This window comes from Bison bison, unplaced genomic scaffold, assembly GCF_000754665.1.
Source record: "Bison bison bison isolate TAMUID 2011002044 unplaced genomic scaffold, Bison_UMD1.0 scf7180017863957, whole genome shotgun sequence".
Taxonomy (NCBI): Eukaryota; Metazoa; Chordata; class Mammalia; order Artiodactyla; family Bovidae; genus Bison; species Bison bison.
This window is the reverse complement of record NW_011494529.1, coordinates 152,429-174,840: the sequence shown is the minus strand read 5'-3', so window position 1 is coordinate 174,840 and position 22,412 is coordinate 152,429. Positions and strand designations below refer to the sequence as shown.

Below are 22,412 nucleotides of genomic sequence, written 5' to 3'. Positions count from 1 at the left end.
TTTTAATTTCATGGCTGCAGTCACCATCTGCAGTGATTTTGGAGCCCAGAAAAATAAAGTCTGACACTGTTTCCCCATCTACTTCCCATGAAGTGATGGGACCGGATGCCATGATCTTTGTTTTCTGAATGTTGAGCTTTAAGCCAACTTTTTCACTCTCCTTTTTCACTTTCATCAAGAGGCTCTTTGGTTCTTCACTTTCTACCGTAAGGATGGTGTCATCTGCATATCTGAGGTTATTGATATTTCCCCCAGCAATCTTGATTCCAGTTTGTGCTTCATTCGGCCTGGCATTTTGCATGATGTACTCTGCATTTAAGTTAAATAAGCAGGGTGACAATATGCAGCCTTGACATCCTCCTTTCCCAATTTGGAACCAGTCTGTTGTTCCACATCTGTTTCTAACTGTTGCTTCTTGACCTGCATACAGATTTCTCAGGAGGCAGTTGAGGTGGTCTGGTATTCCCATCTCTTGAAGAATTTCCCACAGTCTGCTGTGATCCACACAGTCAAAGGCTTTGGCATAGTCAATAAAGCAGATGTTTTTCTGGAACTCTCCTGCTTTTTTGATGATCCAGTGGATGCTAGCAATTTTATCTTTGGCTCCTCTGCCTTTTCTAAATTCAGCTTGAACATCTAGAAGTTCTCAGTTCACATACTGTTGAAGCCTGGATTGGAGAATTTGGAGTGTTACTTTGCTAGCATGTGAGATAACTGCAACTGTGTGGTAGTTGGAACTTTCTTTGATATTGACTTTCTTTGGGATTGGAATGAAAACTGATCTTTTCCAGTCCTGTGACCACTGCTGAGTTTTCCAAACTTGCTGGCATATTGAGTGGAACACTTTAACAGCATCATCTTTTAGGATTTGAAACAGCTCAACTGAAACTCCATTATCTCCACTAGCTTTGTTTGTAGTGATGTTTCCTAAGGCCCAATCGACTTCGCTTTCTAAGGCCCACTTGACTACTCTCTTAGTAACTTTCAAACATACAATATAGTATTATTAACTATAGTAACCACACTGTACATTACCTTCCCAGTACTTAATGTATTTCATAACTAGAAGTCTGTACCTTTTGACCACCTTCCTTCAATTCTTCCCTCCCTATCCCCCATCTCTAGTAAACACAAGTCTTACCTCTTTTTCCATGAGTTTGTTCTTTTTAAAGATTCTGAATATAACTGAGATTATATGGTATTAACCTTTCTTTTTGATATTTTGTCTAGCATAAGGCCTCAAGATGCCATCCATATTGCAAGTGGCAGGATTTTCTTTTTCGTTATGGTTGAATAATATATATATATACACACACTCATATAATACTCACACATATATACACACACCAGATTTTCTTTATCCATTCAACCACTGGTGGATACTTGGCTATTGTAAATAATGCTGTAATGAACATGTACGTGTATCTTTCTGGGTTAGTGTTTTGATTTCCTTCAGAAAAACACTCAGAAATGGAGTTGCTGGATCACATAGGACTTCTATATTTTGAGGAAACTCCTTATTGCTTTCCATAGTGGCTGCACCAATTTAGATTCCCACTAGGAGTGCCCAGGATCCCCTTTCTCCACATTCTCACCAGCACCTGTTATCTCTTATCTTTCTGATAAGAGCCATTCTATTAGGTGTGAGGTGATATCTTATTGTGGTTTTGCTTTCCATTTTAATTAGTGATGCTGAACACCTTTTCATGTACCTGCTGGCCATCTGTATGTCTTCTCCAGAAAAAATGTTTCCTCAGATCCTCTGCCCATTTTTTAATCTGATTGGTTTTCTTTTTTTTTTTTCCAGGGCGTGGCCTGCATCGGCCCTTCCGCTGAGGAGCGGCCCTTAACGTAGGCTTGGTCTGGGCTGGGCTGGCGGGAGAGGGCCTTTAAAAAACGACCTCTCTGGAACTGATTGGTTTTCATTTTCTTTTTTTGCTATTGAGTTGTAGGAGTTCTTTGTATATTTTGGATTTTAATCCCTTATCAGATACATAATATGCAAATACTTTCTCCCATTCTGCAAATTGCCTTTTCATTTTGTTGATGAAGAAGATTTTTCTGTGCAGAAACTTTTTATTTTGATGTTGTCCCACTTATTTTTCTGTTAATGCCTTTGCTTGCAGTGTCAGATCCAAAAGATCATTGCCAAGACCAATGTTATGGAGTTTATGGCCTATGTTTTCTTCAAGAGTTTTATGATCCTAGGTATTACCTTCAAGTCTTAAATTTTGAGTTGATTCTACATTCATGAAAAAGAATACATCAGCCAGCAATTTTCTTAAAATTCTTTTTTGTACTTTGGTTTCTGATGGGGGTGGTATCTGTGTTACTAGGATTAAATGAGTTGGGATATATATATATAGCTTTAAATCTAGTCGATATTCTCAATCTTTTCATTGGTGTCTTTACTGCACTTAGATTTAATGGAATTATTTTACAGTTGGGTCTACATTTTGCTACCTGTTTTCTGTCTCTTGTTTTTTCCCTCTGATCTTCCTTTGCTGCCTTCTTTTGATTAGATATTTTTAATATACCACTTCAATTCTTCTACTGTTTTTTTTTACTTTTTGGTTATGTATTATCTTTCTTTGTAATTTTTATTAGTTACTTTGGGAACTATAACATACCTTTTTAACACATCACAGTTCATTTAGAGTTAATACAACTTTACAAAAATGTAAGACTCTTACAGTGTTACTGTCCACTCACTCTGTCCTTTGTGTTATACTGTTAAACATACAAACGTTATAAAACTCACAATAAGTATTATTATTCTTGCTTTAAACACTTGCGTCTATTCAAGAAGTTATAAGCAAAAAATATATACAGTTGACCCTTGAATAACATGGGTTTGAACTGTACTAGTCTACTTATACAGATTTTTTTCAATAAATATACAGTGTACCCTCCATATTAATGGGTTTCACATCTGTGGTCAAGATTTTCACCCATGGTTGGTTGAATCTGTGGACAGAAAACCCTTGGATACACAGGGCCAACCATTTCCATTTTACTAAGCCATTTTATATAAGGGACTTGAGCATACACAGATGTGGGTACATGTGGGGCTTCCTGGAATCAATCTCCTTTATCAAGGAATATAAAGCATATTTTAATGTTCTCTCAGAGAAACTCACCGATTTTCATGATATGTCATCAGAATGGACCCCACAGAAATACTGTTTAACATAGTTTCCTCCAATACTAAAAGTATTCCAACTATAACCTTAACTCAGTCGACAGCTTGGAACAGAATAAAATTAACTCACAGGAACAGATGGAATGTCCTTGTCTGAATTAGTATAACGCTGCTGCTGCTGCTGCTAAGTTGCTTCAGTCGTGTCCAACTCTGTGCGACCCCACAGACAGCAGCCCACCAGGCTCCTCCGTCCCTGGGATTCTCCAGGCAAGAAAACTGGAGTGGGTTGCCATTTCCTTCTCCAATGCATGAAAGTGAAAAGTGAAAGTGAAGTCACTCAGTCGTGTCCGACTCTTAGCGACCCTATGGACTGCAGCCTACCAGGCTCCGCCGTCCATGGGCTTTTCCAGGCAAGAGTACTGGAGTGGGGTGCCATTGCCTTCTCCGAATTAGTATAATAATCCACAGTAATTAGAAAAACTAAGCAAGTAATACCAGGAATCTTTAAAAAGGAAAAGATATAATGGGGCAGGGGAAGCACTTAAAAGGAGATTTGATTATTTATAGGAAGAGCTATTACAAAACTATGTTTGACTTTAAAGTGTAAGTGTTAGTCACTCAGTCATGTCTGACTCTTTGTGATCCCATGGACTGTAGCCCGCCACGGTCCTTTGTCAATGAAATTCTCCAGGAAAGAATACTGGAGTAGGTTGCTGTCTCCTTCTCCAGTTCTCCTGTAAGGGGAAATTAGAATTGGATGCCTCAAGTCCAAGGGAGGCCCCTGGGCATGTTCATTATCAGAGTGTGCCTCTCCTTGTAAAGCGCTTCTGACTGCCAGACTGTTTGTGAGCCACTCAGGGGCCATTGCTCTTTCAATCTTAACGTATCTAATGTGTACTCCAAAGATCTTTCCTTTGGGACAGAAGGAAATATTTCCCATTTTCATCTGTCCCAAAGATGAAATGACTTTTAGTATTATGCAAATAATAATCTGACTTTTAGTATTATGCAAATTATGGAAAATTCTGAAAGAGATGGGAATATCAGACCACCTGATCTGCCTCTTGAGAAACCTATATGCAGGTCAGGAAGCAACAGTCAGAACTGGACATGGAACAACAGACTGGTTCCAAATAGGAAAAGGAGTACGTCAAGGCTGTATATTGTCACCCTGCTTATTTAACTTATATGCACAGTACATCAAGAGAAATGCTGGGATGGGGGAAGCACAAGCTGGAATCAAGATTGCCGGGAGAAATATCAATAACCTCAGAGATGCAGATGACACCACTCTTATGGCAGAAAGTGAAGAAGAACTAAAGAGCCTCTTGAGGAAAGAGAAGAGTGAAAAAGTTGGCTTAAATTCAGAAAACTAAGATCATGGCATCCGGTCCCATCACTTCATGGCAAATAGATGGGGAAACAGTGGAAGCAGTGTCAGACTTTATTTTTCTGGGCTCCAAAATCACTGTGGATGGTGATTGCAGTCATGAAATTAAAAGACGCTTGCTCCTTGAAAGGATAATTATGAGCAACCTAGACAGCATATAAAAAAGCAGAGACATTACATTGCCAACAAAGGTCCATCTAGTCAAGGCTATGGTTTTTCCAGTAGTCATGTATGGATGTGGAGTTGGACTATAAAGAAATCTGAGCGCTGAAGAATTGATGCTTTTGAACTGTGGTGTTGGAGAAGACTCTTGAGAGTCCCTTGGACTGCAAGGAGATCCAACCAGTCCATCCTAAAGGAGATGAGTCCTGGGTGTTCATTGGAGGGACTGATGTTGAAGCTGAAACCCCAATACTTCGGCCACCTGGTGTGGAGAGGTGACTCATTTGACAAGACGCTGATGCTGGGAAAGATTGAGGGCAGGAGGAAAAAGGGAAGACAGAGGGTGAGACGGTTGGATGGTATCACCGACACAATGGACATGGGTTTGAGTGGATTCCAGGAGTTGGTGATGGACAGGGAGGCCTGGTGTACTGTGGTTCATGGGGTTGCAAAAAGTCGGACACGACTGAGCAACTGAACTGATTATGCAAATATAAACATGGTTTGAAATTTGGCTACAAAAGATGAAATCTCTTTAAAGCAGCAACTTAATCATTCAATTACTATTTATTGAATAACTATACTAATCCATGAGATTAATGAGTAACAACGTAAGTGTCACAGTTGGTAAAGTAGCAGAACCAAGATTCAAACCCTGGTTTGTCTTACTTCAAAGTCTTCAAATCCAAAAATTAAAAAAAATTAAGGTTGCAACCTAGATGGAGAAATAATGATGACACTAATTTTATAATGTACACAGGAGAGAAGCAAAGTTGAAAGGGATGATGATTAGCCTAATGGAATCAGGAACAGCATTTATCCAATGCATTTGTTTTCCCAACTCCAAGATAGCATCTGCTTTATATGACCAAAGAGAAGGCGGAGAAAACTATAGTTATTTAGACTATAATTCAAGATAATTTCTAAATCTTTAAAAAACATTTTGAGTAGTATTTGACACTAAAGAATACATATAGAATGATTAGTTTATGAAGCATAATGTGAAAATAAACACCCATAAACTCACCACACAACTTAAGAACTAGACCATTACCAATATGGATGGGTACACCTATATGTGCTTTCTCTAATCCGTCTGCTTTCCCCAGAAAGGCTATCATTAAACTAAATTTTGTATTTATCATTCCTCTGTTTTTCTTCCATAAATAAACTTATTATAAACATACAGAATCCTCAACTATAGTTTTTTGCTTGTTCTTAAGCTTTATAAGGGCTTCCTTTGTGGCTCAGCTGGTAAAGAATCCACCTGCAAAGCCCAACACCTGGGTTCGATCCCTGGGTTGGGAAGACTCCCTGGAGAAGCGACAGTATTCTGGTCACTTCTAGTATTCTGGCCTGGAGAATTCCATGGACTGTATAGTCCATGGGGTCACAAAGAGTTGGACACAGCTAAGCGACTTTCACTTTCATGCTTTATAAAGGTAATATGCTATATGTAATTTTCTACAAATTGGCTCTTTCATCCGGTATGTTTTTAAGATTCACCCATCCACTCTATTGTTATGGGACATTACTGTTATACTTCCTTTACATTAATTTAGGCCATGCATATTCCAAAATTACTTGTTATACTTTTTCCATGTCAACGATAAATTAGAGAGGAGACAGGTCACACAATCCCATGCCAAAAATGCCAAGTTCATATCAAAAAGTTATCATCTCAACATCACTTAAAAGCCATATCACTTTCACATATAACTTATCAAGATAACTTTTTGCACCATTATTTGTGACCCTGCAGTTCAACCACGTTGAAAACTAAAAGTTTCCTAACAATTATGGAGATCCTCTACCGAAGTACTTTTGCATTACATAACCATTAATTTCATCTTGAATCACTTTGCCAAAATTAACTCAGTGAAGTTGCTATATATCAACTTTATATATATACATATAAAGCTGCTATACAACTTTAAGGTCATGTATTTATTGTCAGAATATAATTACTGCAGACTCTCCTAAGATAACATGTACCAGTTAATATGTTAAGAAAACAGGTGTCCAAAAGGTCCACATTTAAAAGTTTTTAGGGGTTCCCTACTATCTACAGCAGAACACAAGCATACCTCAGGAAGTATCACTACTTATTATGCAAACACAAACCACATTCCACTGATTTCCTATTTGACAGGGAATTTGCAACGTTATCCTCATAGTTTTGTATAAGTGCTAACTGGGTTCTTTTTCTAGTGCAAGAGTACAAAGGCAAGTCTTTTTTCTTCATTCTGGGGAAAGGAAAACCTCTTTAATAATCCATAACTTCTAAAGGTATAAGTGAAACATATTTATTGGTACCTGTGTGTAGGATACCTTATTAGGTGCTGCTGCTGCTAAGTCATTTCAGTTGTGTCTGACTCTGTGCAACCCCATAGACGGCAGCCCTGCAGGCTCTGCCATCCCTGGGATTCTCCAGGCAAGAACACTGGAGTGGGTTGCCATTTCCTTCTCCAGTGCATGAAAGTGAAAACTGAAAGTGAAATCGCTCAGTCGTGTCTGACTCTTAGTGACCCCATGGACTGCAGCCTACCAGGCTCCTCTGTCAGTGGGATTTTCCAGGCAAAAGTACTGGAGTGGGGTGCCATTGCCTTCTCTGTATTAGGTGCTAAGCTCTCTTATCTAGAAAGTAGAGATAACAGCAGCATCTACCTCCCAAGGTCTTTTTTAGGATTCAATCAAAAAATGTAGGTAAACAGTTAATTACAGTATCCAAATCATAATTACACATTCAATAAATGTAGGTTATTATTTCTGTAAATCTTCCCACTTTCACATCAATTCTATTTCCTTCAGATGTTCCTCCTTCCACCTTGTGTTACTCTGCATTTGGCAAATACATGGGGAAACAATGGACAGTGACAGATTGTATTTTCTTGGGCTCCAAAATCACTGCAGATGGTGACTACAGACATGATGTTAAAAGATGCTTGCTCCTTGGAAGAAAAGCTATGACAAACGTGAAGGGAAGTGAAGCGAAGTGAAAGTTGCTCAGTCGTGTCCGCCTTTTTGTGACTCCATGGATTGCACAGTCCATGGCATTCTCCAGGCCAGAATACTGAAGCAGGTAGCCTTTCCCTTTAACAGGGGATCTTCCCAACCCAGGGATCGAACCCAGGTCTTGGGCATTGCAGGTGGATCTTTACCAGCTGAGCCACCAGGGAAGCCCAAGAATATTAGAGTGAGAGGCTTATCGCTTCTCCAGCAGATCTTCCCGACCCAGGAATTGAAAAGGGGTTTTCTGCATCCCAGACGGATTCTTCACCAACTGAGCTATGAGGGAAGCCCTGACAAACCTACAGAGCATATTAAAAAGCAGAGACACTTCTTTACCTTCAAAGGTCCATCTAGTCAAAACTACGCTTTTTCCAGTAGTCATATACGGATGTGAGAGTTGGACTATAAAGAAAGCTGAGTGCCGAAGAGCTGATGCTTTTGAACTCTGGTGTTGGAGAAGACTCTTGAGAGTCCCTTGGACTGCCAGATCAAACCAGTCCATCCTAAAGGAAATCAGTCCTGAATATTGATTGGAAGGACTGATGCTGAAGCTGAAGCTCCAAGTCTTTGGCCACCTGACTCGAAGAACAGGCTCAGTGGAAAAGACCCTGATGCTGGGAAAGACTGAAGACAGGAGAAGAGGAGGACAGAGGATGAGATGGTTGGATGGCATCACCAACTCGAAGGACATGAATCCGAGCAAGCTCTGGGAGTTGGTGATGGACAGGGAAGCCTGGCGTGCTATAGTCCATTGGGTTGCCAAGAGTTGGACATGACTGTGAGACTGAACTGAACTGAAAATAATGGAGAAAAGTTACTCTAGAAGTGCACAGGAGGAGGGTACCTAAATCAGCATGGGGACAAGAGGCAGCCAGAGAACTTCATATATTACATATTATCTCCGCACTGATCATAGAAAACACCCTCTTCCAACAACACAAGAGAAGACTCTACACATGGACATCACCAGATGGTCAATACCAAAATCAGACTGATCATATTCTTTGCAACCAAAGATGGAGAAGCTCTATACAGTCAGCAAAAACAAGACCAGGAGCTGACTGTGGCTCAGATCATGAACTCCTTATTGCCAAATTCAGACTGAAATTGAAGAAAGTAGGGAAAATCACTAGACCATTCATGTATGACCTAAATCAAATCCCTTACCATTATACAGTGAAAGTGGGAAATAGATTTAAGGGACTAGATCTGACGGACATAGTGCCTGAAGAACTATGGACGGAGGTTTGTGACATTGTACAGGAGACAGCAATCAAGACCATCCCCGAGAAAAGGAAATGCAAAAAAGCAAAATGGCTCTCTGAGGAAGCCTTACAAAAAGCTGTGAAAAGAAGAGAAGTGAAAACAAAGGAGAAAAGGAAAGCTATACCCATTTGAATGCAGAGTTCCAAAGAATAGCAAGGAGAGATAAGAAAGCACTCCTCAAAGAAATAGAGGAAAACAACAGAATGGGAAAGACTAGAGATCGCTTCAGGAAAATTAGAGATACCAAGGGAACATTTTATGCAAAGAGGGGCACAATAAAGGACAGAAATGGTATGGACCAAACAGAAGCAGAAGATATTAAGAACAGGTGGCAAGAATACAGAGAAGAACTGTACAGAAAAGATCTTCATAATCCAGATGATCAGGATGGTGTGATCACTCACCTAGAGCCAGACATCCTGGAATGTGAAGTCAAGTGGGCCTGAGGAAGCATTGCTACGAACAAAGCTAGTGGAGGTGATGGAATTCCAGTTGAGCTCTTTCAAATCCTGAAAGATGATGCTGTGAAAGTGCTGCACTCAATATGCCAGCAAATTTGGAAAACTCAGCAGTGGCCACAGGACTGGAAAAGGTCAGTTTTCATTCCAATCCCAAAGAATGTTCAAACGACTGCACAATTACACTCATCTCACATGCTAGTAAAGTAATGCTCAAAATTCCCCAAACCAGGCTTCAATAATACATGAACTGTGAACTTCCAGACGTTCAAGCCGGTTTTAGAAAAGGCAGAGGAACCAGAGATCAAATTGCCAACAACTGCTGGATCAATGAAAAGGCAAGAGAGTTCCAGAAAAACATCTATTTCTGCTTTATTGACTATGCCAAAGCCTTTGACTGTGTGGATCACAATAAACTACGGAAAATTCTGAAAGAGATGGGAATACCAGACCACCTGACCTGTCTCTTGAGAAATCTGTATGCAAGACAGGACGCAAGTTAGAACTGGACATGGAACAACAGACTGGTTCCAAATCAGGGAAGGAGTACTTCAAGGCTGTATATTGTCAGCCTGCTTATTTAACTTATATGCAGAGTACATCATGAGAAATGCTAGGCTGGAAGAAGCACAAGCTGGAATCAAGATTGCCGGGAGAAATATCAATAACCTCAGATACGCAGATGACATCACCCTTATGGCAGAAAGTGAAGAACTAAAGAGCCTCTTGATGAAAGTGAAAGAGGAGAATGAAAGAGTTGGCTTAAAGCTCAACATTCAGAAAACTTAAGATCATGGCATCACTTTATGGCAAATAGATGGGGAAACAGCAGAAACAGTGTCAGACTTTATTTTTTGGGTTCCAAAATCACTGCAGATGGTGACTGCAGCCAAGACATTAAAAGACACTTACTCCTTGGAAGAAAAGTTATGACCAACCTAGACAGCATATAAAAAGCAGAGACATTACTTTGCTAACAAAGGTCCATCCAGTCAAAGCTATGGTTTTTCCAGTAGTCATGTATTGATGTGAGAGTTGGACTATAAAGAAAGCTGAGCGTGGAAGAACTGATGCTTTTGAACAGTGGTGTTGGAGAAGACTCTTGAGAGTCCCTTGGACTGCAAGGAGATCCAACCAGTCCATCCTTAAGGAGATCAGTCCTGAATGTTTATTGGAAGGAGTGATGTTGAGGCTGAAACTCCAATACTTTGGCCACCTGATAGGAAGAACTGACTCATCTGAAGAGACCCTGATGCTGGGAAAGATTGAAGGCGGGAAGAGAAGGGGACGACAGAGGATGAGATGGTTGAATGGCATCACCGACTGAATGAACATGAGTGTGGGTAAACTCCGGGAATTGGTGATGGACAGGTAAGCCTGGCCTGCTGCATTCCATGGGGTCGCAAAGAGTCGGACACGACTGAGCAACTGGACTGAACTCAACTGATATATTATCTCCACTCATATCCCAAAGAAAACGTTCTTTACTGAGCTTTGAACAACAACAACAAAAGTCTACAGGGCAATGATAAGCACGAAAACTAAAGCCTGAAGTTAAGTGATTCACTCAACGTTGGTCAGCTCTTTTCAGAACTGGCTACGCGTCCTCTTTTGAAAGATGAAATTTAGTTCTCTTGGGACCCGGTTCATGGGCTCTGCTACAAGTTTATAGGAACTTAACCACACTAATCTAGAAATTAAGGGGCTTTATCAAATTATACGGCGTTTTGCAATGTACTCTGGTCCTATTCTCGGTATGTTAAACATATTTGAAATTATTTCAAGCAATACATCACTAAATATAGCCCATAGCCTATAAAATCTGTCAAAAGCCTTGGAGAATCAGAATTAAAGTGAAGAAATACTACTAGATAAATAAAACTGGAAGGAAGAGAAGCAGAGTTGGGTTGGGGCACCAGGAACAGTCGGAGAAAGAGACAAATTTACTCTCTGAAAAGGACAACGGAAAAGGTTACTGGGCCACAAAATATCTACTCGTCTTGCTCACAGAGGTACCCAAACACAGCAACACCCGAAGGAAGAGATACTTACGGCATTTCGACTTTTAAGAATGCACCTCCGTCGCCAGATGAAAATCCCTAAGTAACTCCTTCCGTAAACAGAGAACCTTCTAAGAGAAACACTGAAGCCTGAAAAACGCGGGCCAACAGTCACTCGACGCTGTGCCACACTCAAAGAAGACCGCCGGAAACATTCCGCCAGCGACAAGGGATCCCAGTGTACGCCAGTAAGAGGGGAGGAGAGTCAACACAGAGACAGCACTCAGCCCCTGCCAGGGCAACGCAGGGCCCTCTCTCAGGATTCTGACAAGAAGGCCCCCTGAAAAAACAGAGACAGAGCCATCTCTGTTCACTCTGGAATAAGTATCCGCAGATTTCTAGCCGGACCATTTAGGGAGGTGCTCCGCATCTTGTTTCCGGTGGCGGAGAGGTGCAGTTTCCATGGTAATTAAAAGAAGGCCGAGGACTGTACTGCTGCAGTGAGAGGATTGCGGAGGCTTTCAGGAGAATTGACTACGCTCCCCCCTTTGTGACCTGCAGTTAGGTAGCAAGCAACTCGCTGTCTCTCTCTTTGCCCTCTCCGTCCCTCACTGTTCGGCTTCCTTTTCTTCACCCGCATCTTTTATTACTTTGTCATACGTAGCCTTGCTCCATGTCTGTACTTAAAATGTACATATAAATGCGATTTTATTCCCAGAGTAATACAAAAAATAGAGAGATGTTGCCCGAGATCAGCCCTGAACGTATTTTACAGTGTAGGGACGGTGACTAGATGACTCTCTGTTTTCACTTGGCCCTCTAGAAGCCTTAGGCGCTTGTTAACAGTTTATTTTTCTTGCTATTGTGTGGCTGGTTATTTATGGAGCATTTGCTGCAATGTACTCTCTAGGCCCCTGTCTTGGTCTCAGGCTGGAGTTTTAAATGCAGGAGGTTTCCAAGCCTGAGGGGCTGAATTATATATTTAATTATGCTTCAGTTTAATCTCATATTACAGAGCGGGGGGCGGGGGGTGAAGAATTCTGGAACATTTTTGCTGTGGGATTTCCATTTGAGGGCGTCAGTTTATTTGGAAAGAACAGTTGAGGACAGTCTGAAACACACACACAAAACCTTAAATTTCTAAGTTTCTGGCTTCAAAATGAACGTTCATTCTCCTTTCCTTATTGAAACAGATTTCTTTCACATTTGTGAAGATATGTGTGCACGCATATGTGTTTAAAAACTGTGATGCTTAATTATAGTTATACCAATTTGCAGTAACCAGACTGTGACACCACATCCCTGTGGGGTCCTTCTAAATCTGGTGTAAGATGAAAGTGTCAGGCAAGCGGTCTGTGTATTATAAATAGGGTACTTCATCCATGATAAGCGATTATTATCTTTCTTTCCCAAGTGTAAAAGACCTATATAATTCAAGAAGGTGTTAGTAATTTAGGCCTCCTGAGTAAGAATCCAATGAGTCCTGAAGGGGACCCTACCTGTGTCGTCTTATTGTTGAACTAGAAATATTCAATTTATTAGGTTGAAATGTATTTTTAGAAGTCAAAGCTGGGTAAAATAATGTTGGAAGCTGTTAGACCACCAGCACAGTTACTATAAGGCACCACTATAGTGCCTTATAGTAACTGTTGTACAAGAAACCTTTTATCACATTAAAAAAGAAGAAACTGTTACCGAAATTTACATGCTTTTGCTGCTTACTCTTAGCTGGGTGAGATCTCTGTCTCTCAATTTTCGTATCTGTAAAAGGTTCAGAAAGTACCTGACCACTGTAGTAGGTATGTATCAAGATGTATGACAGTTCTTTAAACTCTTATGAGCAGAGGTGCTGTATAAACCCCCAAATTATTGTTATTATTAACATTATTATTGGTGGTAATAGAATATAGTAAAACCGCAGGATAATGCTATACATGGGATTTTAAGAATTCAGTCATTTTAAATGTGGGGCTGCAGTATTGAGATGTTAGTGAAATGATGTGGTTGATGCTGCTATGGAGATGAATGCCAGCTGCCAATCACATTATATTCAAATTATCATTATGCTGGAGTTTCACTCTATAGTTTATTTAGCATTTATTATGTGCCTGGCACTGCTCTGTATGCTTCAAATGTGTTAGTTTAATTAATCCTCATGACAATCCTAGGAAGAGTCTCAACTGACTGTCCTCTAATTTTGAGAGAATAAATGCATGCTTTTCCTTTGCCCTATGAGTCTTCTTTTGTATTTATGTTACATCTTTGTTTTAGCTTTGTTCTTTGGGTTCTCATGTATATATTGTGTGTATATATATGTATATATAATATATTTAGAAATCAACTGCCAAAAACTTATTCTAGTTTAACATATGATAATATAACCATATGCGTATTATAATGTACATCATTTTTCCACACATAAAAACCTTCATGTCTTTATTCTCCTCCCCCACCCACCACCACCATTTGAAAGCCAAAGTGACGTTTTCATTTTAGGACTACCAGTGACTAAAACAAAATTTTAAATTATTTTTTAATAGAATGGCCATCAGTCCAGGAAGTGATGCAGCTTTCTCGGGTCAGAAACCAACGCATTCAGAGAGTCCTCGATCAAAGAAATTTCTGCTAACTGAAGAAGAGATATTTTATATGAGTTGTAGAGCTGCCTACTTAACTGTTTTCAAAAGCAGTTTAGATAACATTATTTCTAAAGATCAACTTTACTTAGGTAATTTTTTTGACTAAGTAGTTTTCCTTATTTGCTGAAAGTTAATAAAGCAGAAAGACTCCAATTAAAATTACATTGTTGAATCATTCCAGTTACTTAGTTAAGCTTGAGCGGTAGAAGTACATTATGCTATTGTGCCATTCTAATTTTATGTATTCATTTATTTTTGGCTGCACTGGGTCTTCCTTGCTCTGCACGGGCTTTCTCTAGTGATGAGACGGAGATACTCTCTAGTTGGAGTGCATGGGCTTCTCACTGCAGTGGCTTCTCTTGTTGCGGAGCATGGGCTATAGGGTGCAGGACTTCAGTGATTGTGGTTCCTGGGCTCTGGAGCACAGGCTCAATAGTTGTGGCACATGGGTTTAGTTGCAATGTAGCATATGGGATCTTCCTGGACCAGAAATTGAACCCATGTCTCCTGTATTGGCAGGCAAATTCTTTACCACTGAGCCACCAAGGAAGCCCATATTATGTCATTTTATATAGCTACATAATCGAGGTTTGATGGTTAGATGTAGCCTACCAGGCTCCTCCGTCCATGTAATTTTCCCAGCAAAAATACTGGAGTGGGTTGCCATTTCCTTTTCCAGGGGATCTTCCTGACCCAGGGATCAAACCCGGGTCTCCTGCAGTGCAGGCAGACGCTTTACCATCTGAGCTACCAGGGAAGCCTTCACATAATCCAGGAGCTTCAAAATAAAACTTTCAATGTTTGTATGGATTCAGTTCAGCTCAGTTCAGTCGCTCAGTCATGTCCAACTCTTTGCAACCCCATGGACTGCAGCACGCCAGGCTTCCCTGTCCATCACCAACTCCTGGAGCTTCCTCAAACTCATGTCCATCAAGTCAGTGATGTCATCCAACCATCCCATTCCCTGTCTTTTCCAGTGAGTCAGTTCTTTGCATCAGGTGGCCAAAGTATTGGATTTCAGCCTCAACATCAGTCCTTCCAATGAATATTCAGGACTGATTTCCTTTAGGATGGACTGGTATGATCTTCTTGCAGTCCAATGGACTCTCAAGAGTCTTCTCCAACACCACAGTTCAAAAGCATCAGCTCTTTGGCACTCAGCTTTCTTTATAGTCCAACTCTCACATCCATACACGACTGCTGGAAAAACCATAGCTTTGACTAGACAGAACTTTGTTAACAAAGTAACGTCTCTGCTTTTTAATATGCTGTCTAGGTTTGTCAAAGCTTTTTTTCCAAGGAGCAACCATCTTTTAATTTCTTGGCTGCAGTCACCATTTGCAGTAATTTTGGAGCCCAAAAAATAAAGTCTGTCACTGTTTCCATTGTTTCCCCATCTATTTGCCATGAAGTGATGGGACTGTATGCCATAATCTTAGTTTTCTTTTTTTTTTAAAGCTTACACCAATAATTTGCTTTAAAATGTTTTTTTAAATTCTTATATTGGTATTTTAAGATTTACGATAATAGATTACAATGCTTTTGACAACTGAATCATTAGTCTAAATTTGACCTACACTGGAGAAAATGTAAAGGATATGTATGTATTTATATATATGTACATATATATCCACGTGGGTGTGTATTGAATGATTGTAAAAGGGCAGTATTAAAAAATAAGTAAAATTTTTAAAGAAAAGAATTTGAGGTTCTGTTTTTTAGGGATGAGGGTTTCAGAGAGTTGGTCTTCTGTTTTCATTATATTTAATTGTTAATTTTTTAATTGAAGTATGGTTGAATTACAATGTTAATTACTGCTGTACAACAAAATGACTCAATTATACAGATATCTATATCTGTATCTCTAAGAAGGCAATGGCACCCTACTCCAGTACTCTTGCCTAGAAAATCCCATGGGCAGAGGAGCCTGGAAGGCTGCAGTCCCCGGGGTCACTGAGGGTTGGACATGACTGAGCTACTTCACTTTCACTTTTCACTTTCATGCATTGGAGAAGGAAATGGCAACCCACTCCAGTGTTCTTGCCAGGATAATCCCAGGGACAGGGGAGCCTGGTGGGCTGCCAGTTCTATGGGGTCACACAGAGTTGGACATGACTGAAGTGACTTAGCATTAGCATATCTATCTATCTATACATTCTTTTTTCATATTCTTTTCCATTATGATTTATAACAGGATACTGAATTTAGTTCCCTATGCTATACAGTAGGACTTTGTTGTTTATCATTGTATATATACCAGTTTGCATTTACTAGTCTCAGACTCCAAATCCAACCCCTCCCACCCTTCTTCACCTTGGCAACCGCCAGTCTATTCTCTATGTCTGTGATTCTGTTTCTGTTTTATAGATAGGTTCAACTGTATTTTAGATTCTACATATAAGTGATATTATATGGTATTTGCCTTTATTTTTCTGACTTCTCTTAGTATGATAATCTCTAATTGCCTTGATGTTGCTGCGAATGGCATTATTTTGTTCTTTTTTATGGCTGAGTAGTATTCCGTTGTATTTATGTATCACGTCTTTTTTATCCATTCATATGTCGATGGACATTTAGGTGGTTTCTGTATCTTCACTATTGTGAATAGTGGTGTTGTAAACATAGGGATGCATGTATCATTTTGAATTACAGTTTTGTCTGGCTATACGCCCAGAAGTGGGCTTGCTGAGTCGTATGGTTATTCTGTTTTAATTTTCTGAGGAACCTCCTAACTGTTTTCCATGGTGGCTGTACCAATGTTACATTCCCACCAACAGTGTAGGAAGGTTCCTTATTCTCCACACCATCTCAGCATTTGTTGTTTGTAAATTTTCTAATGATGGCCATTCTGACCAGTATGAGGTGGTACCTCATTGTAGTTTTGATTTGCAGATCACTCATACTTGGCAATGTTGAGGATCTTTTCTTGTGCCTATTGGCCATCTGTATGTCTTTTTTGGAGAAATGTCTCTTTAGATCTTCTGCCCATTTTTCAGTTGGGTTGTTTGTTTTTTGTTGTTGTTGAGTTCTATGAGCTATTTGTTTAATTTGGAAATTAAGCCCTAATCCGTCATGTTGTTTGCAAATACTTTCTCCCATTGTGTTAGTTATTTTTTCATTTTGTTTGTGGTTTCCTTTGCTGTGCAAAAGATTGTAACTTTAAGTCCCATTTGTTTATTTTTGTTTTTATTTCTATTGCCTTGGGAGACTGACCTAAGAAAACATTGGTATGATTTATTTCAGAGAATGTTTTGTCTATGTTCTCTTGTAGGAGAGTCATGTCTTATGTTTGAGTCCTTAAGCCATTTTGAGTTTAGTTTTGGGTATAATGTGAGGATATGTTCTAACTTCATTGATTTACATGCAGCTATCCAGTTTTCTCAAAACCACTTGCTGAAGAGACTGTCTTTTTTACACTGTATAGTCTTACTTCCTTTGTTGAAGGTTCACTGACAGTAGGTGTGTGGGTTTGCTTCTGGGTTGTCTGTTCGGTTCCATTGGCCCATAGTCTGTATTTGTACCAATACCACATTGTTTCAACTACTATAATTCTGTAGTATTTTCTCAACTCTGGGATGGTTGTGCTTCCTGCTTTGTTCTTTTTCTTCAGGATTGCTTTGGCAATTCTGGGTCTTTTATGGTTCCATATGAATTTTAGGATTATTAGTTCTAATTCTGTGAAAACTGTCATGAGTAATTTGATAGGGATTGCATTGAATCTGTAGATTGCTTTGGGTAATATGGCTATTTTAACAGTATTCTTACAGTCTAAGAGCATGGGATATCTTTCCATTTCTTTAAATCATCTTCAGTTTCCTTTATTAATGTTTTATAGTTTTTAGCATACATGTTTTTCACTTCCTTGGTGAGGTTTATTCCTAAGTATTTTATTTTGGGGGTTGTGATTTTAAAAGGTATTGTTTTTTTCATTCCCTTTTTGATACTTCATCATTGATGTACAGAAAGCAACCAATTTCTGTATGTTAATCTTGTATCCTGCTACCTTGCTGAATTCATTTATCAGTTCTTGTAGTTTTTGTATGGTGTCTTTAGGATTGTCTGTATATAGTATCATATCATTGGCATGTAATGACAATTTTACCTCTTCTCTTACAAATTGGCTACCTTTTGTTTCTTTTTCTTGTTTGATTGCTCTGGCTAGGACTTCAAATACTATGTTGAAGAGAAATGGTGAGAGTGGACATCCTTGTCGTGTTCCAGATTTTAGCAGAAAGGCTTTCAACTTTTCACCATTGAGTGTTATATGAACTGTGGGTTTGTCATAAATAGCATGTACTATTTTGGGATATGTCCCCTCTATACCCACTTTGGTAAGAGTTTTTATCATGAATGAATGTTGAATTTTTTCAAATGCTTTTTCTGCATCTACTGAGATGATCTTGTGGTTTTTGACTTTTGTTTATATGATGTATCAGAAACAAAATGGACTGATTTGCATGTGTTGAACCATCCTTGTGAACTTGGAATGAATCCCAGTAGGTCATGGTGTATGATCTTTCTTATATGTTGTTGGATTTGGTGTACTAACATTCTGTTGAGAATTTTTGAATCTGTACTCATCAGAGATATTGGCCTAGTTTTCTTTTTTGATGGTGTCTTTGTCTGGTTTTGGTAGCAGAGTGATGGTGGCTTCATCAAATGTCCTTAGGAGTGTTCCTCCTCTTTAACTTTTTCGAAGAGTTTGAGAAGGGTCAGTATAAGTTCTTTTTTGTGTGTTTGGTAGAATTCACCTGTAAAGCCATCTGGTCCTATAGACTTTTGTTTGTGGGGACTTTTTAAATTACAAAGTGAAAGTGAAAGTTGGTCAGTCCTGTCTGACTGTTTGCGACCACACAGACTATACAGTCCATGGAATTCTCCAGGCCAGAATACTGGAGTGGGTAGCCTTTTCCTTCTCCAGGGGATCTTTCCAACCCAGGGATCGAACCCAGGTCTCCCACATTGCAGGCAGATTCTGTACCAGCTGAGCCACAAAGATAGCCCCCTTTAAATTACAAAATCTATTTCAATTCTAGTGATCCATCTTTTCAAATTGTTCAAATTATATATTTCTTCTTTTTTAAAAAATCTATTTCCTTGTGGTTCAATTTTGGTGGCTGTTTGTTTCCAGTAAATATACAGGTTTCTAGGACAAGAAACTTGTCCATATCTTTTTGGTTGTCAAATTTGTTTTCATATGATTATTCCCTTATGGTGAGTTATCAGTTATGTCTCTTTTTTTTAATTTCTTATTTTATTTATTAGTGTTCTCTCTTCTTCTTGGTAAGCGTGGCCAGAGGTTTGTCAATCTTGTTTATCCATTCAAAGAACCAGATTTTGTTTTGTTTTGTTTTCTTTTACTTTTTCTATTTTTTTAAAATCTCTATTTTATTTCCTTTCTGATGTCTATTACTTTCTTCTTTTTGCTGACTTCAGGTATTGTTTGTTTTTCTTTTTCTAATTCTTTTAAGTGGTAGGCTAGGTTATTTATTTGAGATTCTTCTTGTTTTGTGAGGAAGGTCATGTTGCTTCCTTCATATGAATTTCCCTCTAATAACTGTTTTTTTAAATTTATTGATTTTTTAATTGAAGGGTAATTGCTTTACAGAATTTTGTTGTTTTCTGTCAAACCTCAACATGAATCAGCCATAAGTATGTATATATATATATATATCTCCCCTCCCTTTTGAACCTCCCTCCCATCTCCCTCCCCATCCCACCCCTCTAGGTTGATACAGAGCCCCTGTTTGAGTTTCCTATGCCATACAGCAAATTCCCATTGGCTATCTATTTTACATATGGTAATATAAGTTTCCATGTTACTCTCTCCATGCATCTCACCCTCTCCTCCCCTCTCCCCATGTCCATAAGTCTATTCTCTATGTCTGTTTCTTCATTGCTGCTGCTGCTGCTGCTGCTAAGTCACTTCAGTCGTGTCCAACTCTGTGCGACCCCATAGACAGCAGCCCACCAGGCTCCACCATCCCTGGGATTCTCCAGGCAAGAACACCGGAGTGGGTTGCCATTTCCTTCTCCAATGCATGAAAGTGAAAAGTCATTGCTGCCCTGTAAATAAATTCTTCAGTACCATTTTTCTAGATTCCGTATATATGCATTAGAATACAATATTTATCTTTCTTTCTGACTTACTTCACTCTGTATAATAGGTTCTAGGTTTGTCCATCTCATTAGAACCGACTCAGATGTGTTCCTTTTTACGACTGAGTAATATTCCGTTGTGTATATGTACCACAATTTCTTTATCCATTCGTCTGTCGATGGACATCTAGGTTGCTTCCATGTTCTACCTATTGTAAATAGTGCTGCAGTGAACAATGGGATACATGTGTCTTTTTCAATATTGGTTTCCTCAGGGTATATGCCTAGGAGTGGGATTGCTGGGTGATATGGTGGTTTTATTCCTAGGTTTTTAAGGAATCTCCATACCGTCTTCCATAGTGGCTGTATCAATTTACATTCCCACCAACAGTGCAACAGGTCTTTTCTCCACACCCTCCCCAGCATTTACTGTTTGTCAACTTTTTGATGGGGGCCATTCTGACTGGTGTGAGGTGATACCTCATTGTAGTTTTGATTTGCATTTCTCTAATAATGGGAGATGTTGAGCATCTTTTCATGCGTTTGTTAGCCATCTCTATGTCGTCTTTGGAAAAATGTCTGTTTAGGTCTTTTTCCCACTTTTTGATTAGGTTGTTTGTTTTTCTGGTGTTAAGTTGTATGAGCTATTTGTATATTTTGGAAATTAGTCCTTTGTCAGTTGTTTCATTTGCAATTATTTTCTCCCATTCTGAGGGTTGTCTTTTCACCTTGCTTATAGTTTCCTTTGCTGTGCAAAAGCTTTTAAGTTTAATCAGGTCCCACTTGTTTACTTTTGCTTTTATTTTTGTTACTCCAGAAGGTGTGTCATAGAGGATCTTGCTTTGATTTATGTCATCGAGTGTTCTGCCTATGTTTTCCTCTAAGAGTTTTATAGTGTCTTGTCTTACATTTAGGTCCTTAATCCACTTGAGTTTATCTTTGTGTATGGTGTTAGGAAATGTTCTAATTTCATTCTTTTACATGTAGCTGTCCAGTTTTCCCAGCACTATATATTGAAGAGGCTGCCTTTGCCCCATTGTATATTCTTGCCTCCTTTGTCAAAAATAAGATACCCACAGGTGCATGGGTTTATTTCTGGGCTTTCTATCTTGTTCCCTTGGTCTATATTTCTGCTTTTCTGCAAGTACCATACTGTCTTGATGACTGTAGCTTTGTAGTGTAATCTGAAGTCAGGAAGATTGATTCCTCCAGCTCCATTCTTCTTTCTCAAGACTGCTTTGGCTATTTGGGGTCTTTTTTGTTTCCATATGAATTGTGAAATTTTTTGTTCTAGTTCTGTGAAAAATGCCATTGGTAATTTGATAGGGATCACACTGAATCTGTAGATTGCATTTGGTAGTAAAGTCATTTTCACAGTATTGATTCTTCCTACCCAGAAACATGGACTATCCCTACATCTGTTTATATCGTCTTTGTTTTCTTTCATTAGTGTCTTATAATTTTCTGTGTACAGTTCTGTTGTCTCCTTAGGTAAGTTTATTCCTAGATATTTTATTCTTTTCGTTGCAATGGTGGATGGGATTGAGTCCTTATTTCTCTTTCTGATTTTTCGTTGTTAGTATATAGAAATGCAAGTGATATATGTGAATTGATTTTGTATCTTGCAACTTTGCTAAATTCACTGATTAGCTCTAGTAATTTTCTGATACTATCTTTAGGGTTTTCTATGTACAGTATCATGTCATCTGCAAACAGTGAGAGCTTTACTACTTCTTTTCTGATCTGGATTCCTTTTATTTCTTTTTCTTCTCTGATTGCGGTAACTAGGACTTCCAGAACTAAGTTGAATAATAGTGGTGAAAGTGGACACCCTTGTCTTGTTTCTGATCTTAGGGGGAATGCTTTCAGTTTTACACCATAGAAAAAAATGTTTGCTGTAGCTTATCATATATGGCCTTTACTGTGTTGAAGTAGGTTCCTTCTATGCCCATTTTTTTGAAGAATTTTAATCATAAATGGGTGCTGAATTTTGTCAAAGGCTTTTTGCATCTATTGAGATTATCATATGTTTTCTATCTTTCAATTTGTTAATATGGTGTATCACATTGATTGATTTGTGTATATTGAAGAATCCTTACATCCCTGGAATAAACCCAACTTGATATTGAAAGCAGAGACATTACTTTACCAACAAAGGTCCGTCTAGTCAAGGCTATGGTTTTTCCTGTGGTCATGTATGGATGTGAGAGTTGGACTGTGAAGAAAGCTGAGCGCCGAAGAATC

The 22,412-nt window shown here is 39.0% G+C and overlaps 2 protein-coding genes across 6 annotated transcripts in view; one reads left to right on the top strand and one right to left on the bottom strand.

Annotated features, from left to right (window-relative positions):
• The window catches only part of ITGB3BP (integrin beta 3 binding protein (beta3-endonexin)), a 106,643-nt gene extending 95,076 nt beyond the window's left edge, over positions 1-11,567 (bottom strand). For 4 of the 5 annotated variants that reach the window (XR_824728.1, XM_010833900.1, XM_010833899.1 and 1 more), the window contains exon 1: positions 11,483-11,567. Coding sequence is in view for 3 of the 5 variants with exons in the window: in XM_010833900.1 (XP_010832202.1) it covers positions 11,483-11,487 (5 nt within the window). In the remaining 2 variants the exon portion in view is untranslated. The remainder of the gene's footprint in view (positions 1-11,482) is intronic. The other variant, XM_010833898.1, reaches the window with a different exon arrangement.
• A 289-nt stretch (positions 11,568-11,856) lies between these two features.
• The window catches only part of EFCAB7 (EF-hand calcium binding domain 7), a 56,109-nt gene continuing 45,553 nt past the window's right edge, over positions 11,857-22,412 (top strand). Inside the window, exons 1-2 of the mRNA XM_010833894.1 lie at positions 11,857-11,995; positions 13,971-14,158. Coding sequence (XP_010832196.1) covers positions 13,972-14,158 — 187 coding nt within the window. The 5' untranslated portion in view covers positions 11,857-11,995; position 13,971. The remainder of the gene's footprint in view (positions 11,996-13,970; positions 14,159-22,412) is intronic.